The 12,556-nt window shown below is 46.5% G+C and overlaps 1 protein-coding gene across 1 annotated transcript in view; it reads right to left on the reverse strand.

The window, feature by feature from the left end:
• mbc (dedicator of cytokinesis protein myoblast city) overlaps positions 1-12,556 on the reverse strand; it is a 105,022-nt gene that overhangs the window by 64,048 nt on the left and 28,418 nt on the right. Inside the window, exons 15-18 of the mRNA XM_077645997.1 lie at positions 12,409-12,507; positions 10,868-10,940; positions 10,667-10,770; positions 1,146-1,362 (exon numbers count right to left, since the gene is read on the reverse strand). Coding sequence (XP_077502123.1) covers positions 1,146-1,362; positions 10,667-10,770; positions 10,868-10,940; positions 12,409-12,507 — 493 coding nt within the window. The remainder of the gene's footprint in view (positions 1-1,145; positions 1,363-10,666; positions 10,771-10,867; positions 10,941-12,408; positions 12,508-12,556) is intronic.

Raw genomic sequence — 12,556 nt, forward strand, 5'->3', positions numbered from 1 at the left:
TCATCCACAATTTCATGTAGCAGCTGCCTTAACAATGCAATGTAAATGAAAGAAGTTGCATTGGCAGCTTGCGCTAAAACAAACCCCAAATCCTAATGAGTGCACTGTTTCTTGCTTTCGCAGCACATTTTACCTATTCACCTATTTTAAGGATCCTTGAAGGCCTTACATAAGAGGTAATCAAAATAACATTTTGATTGATTGAAAAATAACCGGAGAAAGCTTTCCAATCCCACTAAAGTCAAAGGGATTATACAATGAACCATCGGGGAGCGCCCTTTGTTGAGTTATTCACCCTTGATCTGTCTGCAAAGCGTACTTGGAACAATGGTGCCATCATAATGCATGGCTGTGGGCCACCCTGGCAAGGCAACAATTGCACGCAAACTTCCACTGCGTGTGTGCAAGGTGTCCCTCTGATTGCTGTGCCCAATCTCAGCACGGGGCTGGTGAAATGGGCAAGTGAAATGCAATTTCATCCAATATTTTTATTCCGAATTTTCAAAGTGGAATTTTACCTGCATGCTCAGATCTGAATACTTCTTTTTGCGCTAGTTTCCAGAACGCACGAGAAATCTCTATAACCAGAAAAGTCTGGCCGCAAAAAAAAAAAAAGCGTTGCTGTGCCCCTTTAAACTTTGGGGCTCATCTAAATTGTGGGGACCTTGAGGCCACTAGCAACTGGCAATAGCAGCTTGATACACATGCCTATTGTCAGCACTAACGTTGGAGATGTATAAAGCTATCATGCAGGCTGCAAACAAGTTTGTCACTAATTGCTACGAAAAGCAGGATGGCCTATTATAATCAAATCAAACACCACATATTTGGGAGAACAGCAACAAAATGCGTGCCACAATTATTCACAACATTGCAGCAGTCAGAATATTTTTTCAGGATTGACAGTTTTTTTTTCTTTCATAGCAAGTAGGAACATTACAACTTCACCCATTTTCTACACTGATCTCTGGCCCCACAGTGGTTTCAACTCTTAATGCGTGCCTATATAGAAAGGTAGGATACCAGAACTATTTTCAACCCTAGCAATTTCACTGTCAGCTCAGCTGCTCAGCTGCAACCAACATAACTTCTGCTGCTTTTACCAAGGCAAACTCCACAGCAATAGTCCCTAGCCGTGTCCTTACCGTTCTGTGTGAGCTTGGTGGAGCACACCAGAGTGGAGATTTGGAAAGAATCCTTGATTGCAAGACTAATTCCTCCTGTCTGGAATGATGCCAGCTGGGCCTTGTTAGGCTGTGCGTTGGGTGTTGACGAGTTCTGCATTATAGAGTTGAACTCGGCCCGAGTTGCTGGCAAAGTGAGGTAGCTGGTATCCATTTCAACATGCCGCTTGTGGTCCAGCTGTGGCGAGTTCATTTCTTATTGCAACAGAATCGCGTGCACTACACAAAACATTTGCAAAAATTTGTGCACTAAGGAAGGCACTTGGGAAAATCAGAATTAAAACTAGTGCAGCTTGATATCATTTCCACAGCACACATAACCTACCAGGGGCGTATGTCCTGCCTGCAGATTTCTCTCATTTAATCTCTCTTCCAGTGATGGCTATGGCTACGAAGTGGAAGCAACACTGGTTGCAAAGCCAAATATCCAAAAAACAAAGCTGTGCTTATCTCTACTTACAGACGTGCAGCACTCAATATCCTTAAGTAATGTGCAATCTATGAATACTGAACAGGATGGCTCAGCACAAATGACATGTGAGACTCTAGTATGTACATAAGCATGATCACTGCAGCATTTTGCACTATGCTCCAACCTGGCTACTCGAACTGGAAGTCAACGTATCTGCTGAGGCCCAGCATCAGTATAAAAATCATGCCATGCACAAAGCTTAGTGCCTGAAGTTTAATGATACCATTACTTTCGCAGCTGATGCCACAAACCAAGATTTAATTTGATGAAGCTCCCAATTATGAAAATGCTCACAAACTACTAAAGACTTATAAAAGATCACAATTTTTTTTGTGAGTTTAGGACATAGTCAGAACCATACAAATCATTGATGCCCGATATTCAGAAGCATGATTTGAAACGTATCAGAGACTCTCCTAAAGCTATAGCAGTACCTCGTCTGATAGAAAGCTGTAAGTTACTTTATACAGGATGCTGCTGCAAGCAAAACAAAGATGCTGTTCTACATTATGTAGAAGAATCAGTTGTAGTAATATTATTAAATTGTAAAGGACATTACAGTTCATCCCTGTAGCACTACGCAAGTGCAGTAATGCTATAGGTGCTAGGCAAATGTCATTTTTTGGGCAGGTTGAACATGGATATAATCAAGCCATTGCACTGACACAAGAAGAGGAGAAAAACAAATATAAAACCCACTAGAATTTTTTACACACAGCAAAAGGCTTCTTGGCTTACACAGGCTTCATGGTGAAACTTCCATACCATTGTAAAACATTAGTCTAAAGAACTGACATTTAGCTTGCCTTGTACATGTTAACAAAATAACACATTATTAACACAACTCTATGCCAACCTTACATAGGGTGTTTCACCTAAGACTGTTAGCAATTGTTCAAAATAGGCTCCTTGAGTTAGGACAGAGCTTTTCTTTCCATAGAATTGTCAGCGGTGGTGTGCATAGAATATAGCTAAGACGTATTAACTAGCAGGCTTGTTAACTAACATTAAATACAGTAGACTCCTGTTAAGACAAACTCGGTTAAGACGAATTCTTGGATCCAAGATGAACGATGGGAGACCATTTGGTTGGTTTCCCATAGGTTTCAATGTAAAAAAGATCCACTTAAAATTAATTGTTTTGCATGTGCCTCAGTTAAAAGAAACTTTCGCAGTGACTACCTGCAACGGCACTCGCGAAGCATCTGCACGGCTCTATCGAGGAAAAACAAAAGTGGCGGTGTAATCCATGCTATGCTTAGACTACCCCACTGCAGGAGTGTATGCATGCTGACCCATGTTCTAAGGCCATAGCAACACAGTTTGCGAGTAAAGTTTTCAGAGCAGAGTCAAAATGGTCCTTCCATCTCAAGTGCCAGATGAAATCTGGGGCAGATGCAACGAGCAGGAGTGTAGGCAGCGAGTGTATGTTTCCAAAGAGAGCATCATGTGTGGACAGCCTGCTGGACCGAAGCAGAGCATGTGCTGAGAGAGTGTCATGGAATGCAGACACGAGCTGGGGGCTGGCCATGGAATGGTGCCATGAGGCAAGGGATGAAACAGGCCATGAAAGAAACGAGGATGCTAGCATTGGCACAAGCATAATAGAAAGTTATAGCATACCACGATCAGCGAACCACTATGTGATTTGCTTCCATGTACTGGAAGCTCCTCCGAACTTGGAAGGTATGTGGCTGCCGCTACCTAGTGTTTTCAGTACAACAATTTTCTTTGTGACTCTGTGTGTATCTGCCTTCACAACGTTGTTATTGTGGGTGATAATTTTAAACCCTGCATAGTTGACACAACTCAAATCAGCAATATCGTGGACTCACAGTTACAAGAAACAGGAAATGAGAACGTTTGAGCCTGGATGGACAGACAAAATTTGTGCACAGAGACGTGACCACCTAGACGTTAAATACATTCCTGCATTAAAACTATAAAATGCTTCTACATAAGAAAGCGCACACTCACAAAATGACTTCCACGCACCTTAAAGCAAAAGTGCAAGGAAGCTAGCTTGCGGGAGCATGCTTTTTTTTTGGGGGGGGGCTTTCTTGCTGGTGTGGAAAAGAGGGCACCTTTGTGCCATTCTGCGCTAGGCAGAAAGATCTGACATGGCCAAATCTCGGCATCACACACAGGTCACATACCGTGTGTTGCCTCCGGCAGACTGATGGACATGTAAGTGCAGAGTATACCCGCTCGTTGACTTGGGCTTGAAATATGGGCGCCGAATTTTCAACTAATGTGGCGTTGCAAAATTCATTATCGCAGTGGCCAGATATTGACACTACGTGTGCACTGTCTGTAGCGGACGTAAAAGGAGCGTGGTGCACCTCCTGTGTTAAGGTGGGGTGAGACTTCAAAAATGGTTTTCAAAATTGGCTATAGAGTAGTTGTAACACAAGCTATGGCTATGAAACTTGCTGGCAATCTTCTAAATGTATGCAGCTTGCATTAGAGCTCCAAACTAGATTAAAATTTCGCCTATTTTTGTTCTTGATTGTTTTTTTTCCACTAATGTGCGTTTTTTCTTTCAATCTACTGAATGCAAAACTTTGCGTGAGAGTAGAAGTGGCTATTATAAATGACTGGGACTAAGATAATGCACTCTGAGCAAAGAATAGATTTGTTGAGTTTTTTTCTTTTGGTGCAACAAATATGCCACTCATGAATGGTTTTTTCCAGTCATAAAAATATAAACTGACTCAGGCTATTCATTCTAGTTCCAGTCATGTAAAAGGCATTGAATGAAGTCTGTGGAAAGTTTTGTTGGCTTACATGTCACAGTACCCGAGAAGAAGGTACATAAACCTTCAAAAAAGCTGTTTTGAGATAAAAAGCAAATAAATACTCTGAAAACTCAATTTTGAAAACTGCAAATTCCAACTACCACGATGAAAAAGGAGTAAGAAATCATTTCTGAAGTTGCAAATACCCAAGAGTGATACATCTTCTGAAAGCTAAAGAAATGCTTTGTCAGAAGGTCGCAAAATCTAAAAATTGTTTTTCACCAAAACAAAGTCTCACCCCAGCTTAACAGCTACGCTGTAGACGGTGTGAGAAAAAAACGGCTACATATTTGCTTGAAGCTGGAGGGAAAGCAAAAATCAGTAAAAAAACAAACAAATAGTGGTCCTGCAGAAGAGACAAAAGAGCTGATGAAAAAAAAAAATGAAACGACCCAAGTCATTTTCATGTAGTATATGATGAGACCTTGCTTTATGCCCTCAATCTTTAGCACCCTCAATCTTTAGCACTCTATGCATAGTGTAATAAATGCTCCATTTGCAGTTATCCTCTCACTAAACTGCTCTTTTATTCTATGCTTCATGCTACACATTATTTTAATACATCTAGCACGCTCAAATACCATTTTTTGAGGCACTTCTGTCAAGATCAACTTCTGATAGGCAAACACATTTTCATGGTCCTTTCAAGTTTGTCTTAAAGGGAGTCTAATGTAGTCAACTTTTTAACTATTGCAGTCAGGCTCCTCATTTATTCAGAGGTTTGTAGCCCACTGTAATTGGCATCCCTGTCAGTTTTTAAGTTTTCAAAAATGCCATTCTCATCGCTGCTACAGCACAAGAAATTCTGGGGCTGCAAACAGGCAAAACTGGAACCACTCAGCCAGAGAGAGTGCTAGCCATGCCTCAAGGGTACATCACACAGCAACGTGCCTGCGACGTGCTCTCTGCCCACTCACCGCTCCCACCTGAGCGCTGTCAAAAGAGCCCGTGACACCCATGCCACTGTGTGACACACGCTTGTAGGCGTGGCTAGCACTCTCTCCGGCTGAGCGGTTCCCCTTTAGCCCATGTGCGACCCCAATATTCCTTGCGCTGCAACGGTGACAAGAATGGCGTTTTCTAAAATAAAAAAACTCATGGATATTCCTTACTATGGGCTACAGACGTCTCAATAAATGAAGACCCTAACTGTAACAGTTAACTATTCAATATTAGTTACTAGGCTGCCATTTAACACACCTCAGCTGTATTGTGATGTACACCAACACTGATAGTGCTATGTCGAAGAGAGCGCTCTTTTAACTCAAAAAGCTTTGGTTTGGTTTTATGGGGTTTAACGTCCCAAAGCGACTCAGGCTATGAGGGATGCCACAGTGGAAGGCTGCAGATAATTTCGACCACCCGGGGTTTTTTAACATGCATTGACATTGCATAGTACATGGGCCTCTAACATTTCGCTTCCATCAAAATGCGACCGCTGCTGCCGGGATCAAACCAGCGTCTTTTGGGTCTAAAAGGCCTATTTTTAAAAACTGCTAACAGTCTTATACCCCTGTTGCAAGGCATTCCTCGAAGGCCTTTCCAGCAAAGGCATCTTTTTTCACCAAAGGAGCGAAAACTTAAAGGAGCAGCGACGCAGCGATGCAGCTACACGGTGCAGCCCAAAGGTGAAACAGTCGTTGAGGCTTAGCACCCGCTGCTGTGCTCGAGGCGGCTGAAGTAAGCGTTTTAAAATTAAAGTGGGGTGTGAAGGGCCGCATACGGGAGGCCCCAGCATTGCTGATAACCCGGCAACCACAGCCCAAGACATTTTCCCTGCCTTCAAATTTATCGACCCAGACATGTCAGTGAAGACGGTGGTGGGGAATGCGGCGGCAGATGCAGAAGACAGATGTGCAAAGACCGCCAGATGGCTAAAGAGGAGAGGCTGCGCGCGGTGCCCTACGCAGCCGCGGTTTGCGCCATGCTTCCCCCCCCCCCCCCCCCCCCCCCCCCCCCACTGGCGCGCGAAGACGGGTTCATTTGTGCGTTTGTGTGTGCAGGCCGACAGGCGACCTTACTAGCAGCGGACACGACGGGCTGCGTAATGGCTCGAGGTGGCGGAGGAGGTTGGCGGCTGGCACCGGACGGACTGACTGCAGAGAAGCGTCGCCCTCCGAGGAACACCTGATCCCCTTCGACCCATCCCCAACGATGCCATCGGCCTTCCCGTCGTAACAGCCGCGGATTCTTAGAAGTTTGGCGGGTGCCTTTGATCGGATGTGTGAGCAGCGACGACGAAAAACCGTTGGGCGAAGATTACCCAGAGAGAGAGAGAGAGAAAGGGAATCTCCGGAGAGACGCGGCGGGGGCAGGGAGACAAAGGAAAGGAGTCGAGCAGAGACGGGCGAGGCGAACGGGCGCAAGATGTCGCGCTGGTCTATAGTCAGCGAAGCCGGACTTCAGCGTCCGTAGCAAACTGACCGCCAGCCGAAAGGCCCAAGAGTCCTATGGCCTCGACCCGTCACAGCACCGCCAGCCGAGAGACGCCGGGAAGAGAGGCAGACCCCGGGAGAGCCGAAGCAGCCGCGGCCCGCCGACGCGAGACGATTGGAGTGGAGCCCCGATCTGCCGGACCTACAACCAGAGGCTCCTGAAAGCCAGCGGTGAGCGGACCACCAGTTTCGCCTTCAGGCAGAGAAAAATAAATAGTTTTGCCGGGTTACCGCTTTGTTGGCTCATTTCTCCTCGCTTCAGCAGGACCCGTAGATTCTGTGACTGACCCCCGACAGGCGGGAACGTCACAAGTGGTGGCAGCGGTGGGATTTTGCTGAAGTTGTGGTGCGAGACCATTCACCCTCGTACCCGAGGAGAAAGAGGCCAACATGTCGCTACAGGTATCACCGAGTCTTAACGAAGGGGTGATAGGAGCAAATCAGATGCTGTTGGGAGCTGTGATTCCATCGTTCACGGGGGGCGACAATGGTCCCAAGTTAAGGCATTCTCTCCAAATTTTAGAGCAGGTTGGTAATCTGGGCGGATGGCAGGAGAAACAGTTAATCGGGATGGCGCGGTGCAAGATGGTCGGGGCGGCTCTAGACTTTGCGTGCTTGGATGAGGAGGTGGCCGGCGTGACTTCGTATAGATCGTTTAAAGCGCTCGCGCTGAAGGGATTTGATACTGAGCCGGCGTACAGGAAGTTTGAGAAGTTTCTAAGCGCAAGGCAGAACGCTGGTGAGAGTGTGCGCTTGTTCGCGAGCCGACTGCGTAAGCTCGCAGTGGAGGCCTTCGGGGACGTTGATGGCGATGAGGCGTCGAAAAGTGAAGTGAGACGCGAAATCCTTAAGGAACAGCTGACCTCTATTTTTCTGAATGGGCTCCGCGATCCGGTGAGGAGATTTGCTCTGTCACATGATCCCAAGACATTCGAAGAGGCTGTGGAGGTAGCGTCTAGAGAAGAGCTGTTAGAGGAAGTGACCCGCACGAACGCCGCTATTGTCCGACGTGTAGAAAGCGGGGAAGAGATGAGTGAGATTAGTGAACGTCTAGATCGGCTGGAGAAGCTGCTCGTAAAGAGCATTCGGATACGTGAAGAGCCTCCATCCAGGCAGACGGGAAAATTCAATCGACGCGTCGAATCAGGCGTGTGCTTCTCGTGCGGCAGATCCGGGCATACCTCACGTTGTTGTCGTATGCGTCAAGTATCGCGCGGGCGCATTCCAGATCACACGGCCTGTTACGAGCGGCGTACAGAAGAAGGTGAGGGCAGCCGTGGAGATGTTGAGGAAAGAAATAGAACCTCTACTGGCGGCCATCACGAGCGAGGGCGTTCAGAAGCGGTAGTGAGCCTATGCGCAGGCAAAGCAGAAGGGCTGCGCGAGGCAAGGGAGACCAGTCGCCATGCAGACCCGCTCAGCAGCGCGGCGGACACCAGAGTAATCGATGTTCCCCCTGCGATTGAGCGAACCTGCCTGTACAAAGAGCAAAGGAAAGATCCGTCTGTCCTAAAATTGATAAACGTGTGCAACAGCTCAGAAGGGAAAGAGTCGGGTTTTTATCATTTGGACTCTTGTGGTATACTCCGTTACAGAGACAAAGCGCACGGGGCCGTAGACAGAGCTGTTGTCCCTTTGCAAATGAGAAGTGAAGTTGTGAGGTTATGCCATGATATGGAAGGCGGAGGACATTTAGGCTTTCAAAAGACCCGTCGGGCAGTTAGCAAAGGCGATTTCTGGCATGGACTGAGACAGGATGTGGCTGAACACTGTAGAAACTGCCAGTGGAGAAAGACACCGAGGGTTAAAGAATTGCATGGACCACCTCCTGATATTACGTAACATTTCGTGGGCAGCATACATGACGTAAGGGGAGTCTGTGAGTTGCTGCGACCACTGAACTATGAGAATGACTGACTGGCTACACATTCTCGTCTTAGCAGCAAAATTTTGTCTCTGAGCTGTCATGCGTGAATGCCTGGTGATTTACAATAAGAGCGGACCTGGATTTGTTGTTTTGTTTGGTTATATTAATTTGCTCTGCCTGATGGAGTTACTGGCCCGTTCATAACGTGGTGCTGTGAAAGATGGAGTTGAGAACTCTGTGACGAACAGTCTGCTGTGAGAGTAACGTGAATGCCAAATTTTCATAAAAAATTTCTTTGTAAGAAGAGGGGGTTGTGAAGGGCCGCATACGGGAGGCCCCGGCATTGCTGAAAAGAACTAACCCGGCGACCACTGCCCAAGACATTTTCCCTGCCTTCAAATTTATCAGCCCAGACATGTCAGCGAAGACGGTGGTGGGGAATGCGGCGGCAGATGCAGAAGACAGATGTGCAAAGACCGCCAGACGGCTAAAGAGGAGAGGCTGCGCGCGGTGCCCTACGCAGCCGCGGTTTGCGCCATGCTTCCTCCCCCCCCCCACTGGCGCGCGAAGACGGGTTCATTTGTGCGTTTGTGTGTGCAGGCCGACAGGCGACCTTACTAGCAGCGGACCCGACGGGCTGCGTAATGGCTCGAGGTGGCGGAGGAGGTCGGCGGCTGGCACCGGACGGACTGACTGCAGAGAAGCGTCGCCCTCCGAGGGACACCTGATCCCCTTCGACCCATCCCCAACGGCGCCATCGGCCTTCCCGTCGTAACAGCCGCGGATTCCTAGAAGTTTGGCGGGTGCCTTTGATCGGCTGTGTGAGCAGCGACGACAAAAAACCGTTGGGCGAAGATTACCCAGAGAGAGAGAGAGAGAAAGGGAATCTCCGGAGAGACGCGGCGGGGGCAGGGAGACAAAGGAAAGGAGTCGAGCAGAGACGGGCGAGGCGAACGGACGCAAGATGTCGCACTGGTCTATAGTCAGCGAAGCCGGACTTCAGCGTCCGTAGCAAACTGACCGCCAGCCGAAACGCCCAAGAGTCCTATGGCCTCGACCCGTCACAGCACCGCCAGCCGAGAGACGCCGGGAAGAGAGGCAGACCCCGGGAGAGCCGAAGCAGCCACGGCCCGCCAACGCGAGACGATTGGAGTGGAGCCCCGATCTGCCGGACCTACAACCAAAGGCTCCTGAAAGCCAGCGGTGAGCGGACCACCAGTATCGCCTTCAGGCAGAGAAGAATAAATAGTTTTGCCGGGTTACCGCCTTGTTGGCTCATTTCTCCTCGCTTCAACAGGACCCGTAGATTCTGTGGCTGACCCCCGACAGGTGGGAACGTCACAGGGGTAACCTATTCATTCGTTGAGTTCAGACAATTTTTTTTATTCTGACTGCTCCCTTAAAAGAACTGCAACAGCTACTCTCATCAGCAGCAGCAGGTTTTGTGTACTGCCTTGGCCACCAGGGGTACTCGAAGGCCGCGCCTTTGGGCTCCAAAGGTTTCTGACGGCCGCCTTCGCCTCCAAGGCCCTTAGCGGCAAAGGCACAACATTTGCGCCGTTTAGCTGCACTCTTTACGCCTTTGGATATGAGGACCTGATTTTCAAAGGTCGTTGCGGTGCCCGTGTGACAACGGTATTAGGTGAGATGCCCTGTATATATGACCACCCAGTTGGCGTGTTGCAGGCATAACTTCGACGAAACAGTTCTAAAGCCATTATAGCATTTACAAAATTAACATGAATTTTTTGTGAGCTGAAGTAATGGGCTGGAAAATAGATATTTGAATGCATAAAGCCTTATGTGAACACCTTGTCTCACAGAGGACATACCTTAGCGAAAGATGTTTAAATTTGCAAAGTGTAAATGTCATGCATATGGAGTAATACTGAGCAAAGCATTCCTCTTACCCTATACACCAGCAGCTCATGTACTTCATCATTCAGTGTGGTGCCATTTTCTTGCATCAGCTTGACAAACGACATAGCAAATGGTTTCTCAACTCTGTCTTTGGCTGCATCAAAAAAAAAGAAGAAACAAGACATACAGTAGAATTTCGCAATTGCATTCACTCTGAAACAGGCTGAAGACATCGCATTAAAATCGCTCACCTTCATTTGATGACCTGTGTTTAAAAGTGAACAGCAAGTGAGCCTTGTAAAATGCCTCTATAGGAACTGCAACCTGGAAAAAAAAAAATGACACAAGACACTCACAAATACGTGAGAAGCTAAAAAAATTCGGGGGACATTTAAACTCTGTCTTCTTAAGAGTATGACAGGATTTCGTTAATGGCTCTTTTAAGTGGCCTGGGGTCCTCTTTACACATCACTTCGCAGAGACGGATACTGTCGGACAACCCACAAGGCTCCCTTTAACGAAGTCGAACAAATGTGCCTCAGTGGCCTAGGGGGTAGCTTCTCTCACTCTGAATCTAAGGGACACGGGTTCAATTTACATCTCACCCAAATTCTCCTTTCAGAGCAATTAATTTACTTTACATTCTTACATGTCATAATGACGTTTGAGTCATGTTGCTACCATATACTCTCAATTTATATGCTGTTTTAACCTCTTTTTAAATCCATCGCTCCACACGACGTCAGTACCTTTTATACCAAACCGTAATTTCTCGCACGCCACTGGGTTCTCTGCTGAATGGGAGCCTTATCGCTGTCACATTAAGAGTCAAACATTGAGAGTGGGATTACAAAATACAAACCATTATCATGCTACTCCACTGAAAACTGTTCCTCTAATAGGCAGTATGACAGTCACTGCCAAGTGCTTCCTTATTAGTATGCATACGAAGTGCATACTTACCATTACTACACATATAATAGCTGGCTATTCATATTTGGACAGTTCATTTTTGAAGGCCAAAAATAAGCAATATGAGAGAATGCAAGCCCACAGTTCTGCAGCTGAGTGTGTTGAAAGCTTGATGTCGCCATGCGACTTCTTTCAATGCATTCTTGCAGGTGCATATGGAAAGCTATTGAGGTTCCTCGAGGCAAAAAAGTTTGAAAACTCTTGCTCTACCACTATTAAGGCCACAAAACTATCGTTCTAAAGTTGCTGAGAATGGGAACATCTCAGCAAGCCACTAAAACTTCAAGGGTGCCAGAACATTGCTGCTTCTGAAGTATGGTCACAACAAAGAGCAACTGATTATCATTGCGAACAACTAAATACCTTGGCTCAACTCAGAAGTTATCAAACAAAGCTTCCCTACTGGCGTGCATACAGCTGCACTTTTTCTCATGATACTTCCTAGAAATGCTGAGAAAATGGCGCTGAAGACTTTAATTTATTATAGCTTCAACTAAGAATTTAAAAAATCTTTTTTGTTTCAAGAGAACATTAGACTATATTTTATTATTGTACATGGTCAAAAACTCATTATAAAGGGCAAGGACATGAAAAATACAGCACACGAATTCTGTAGAAAAAAAAAAGCCAAAAAGAGTTCAAAAGTTTGGTCAGCCATTCCCATTACTGCTTTTATGTGACATTGTTCTCATGTACAAAACTTGCGTACAAAATCCAAGTTAATCGAAAGGATGATGAAAGTGATACAAAGGCTGCCCCTTCAAATGGAAGATGCCTTTCATAAATAACATGAGCATAAATTAAGCAGCCTCTCTAATACCTTGAAGGTCTCCATCCAACGTGGCTTGTCTTCGTGGTAGTAAATCACACTGTGGTATTCATCCAAGCTTTCAGAACCTGATCCAATGCTTATGACACCCTATATGAAAAAAGAAATAGTATCCCGTGAGATTAGTCCAACCGTTACT

Source organism: Amblyomma americanum, chromosome 1, assembly GCF_052857255.1.
Source record: "Amblyomma americanum isolate KBUSLIRL-KWMA chromosome 1, ASM5285725v1, whole genome shotgun sequence".
Lineage (NCBI taxonomy): Eukaryota > Metazoa > Arthropoda > Arachnida > Ixodida > Ixodidae > Amblyomma > Amblyomma americanum.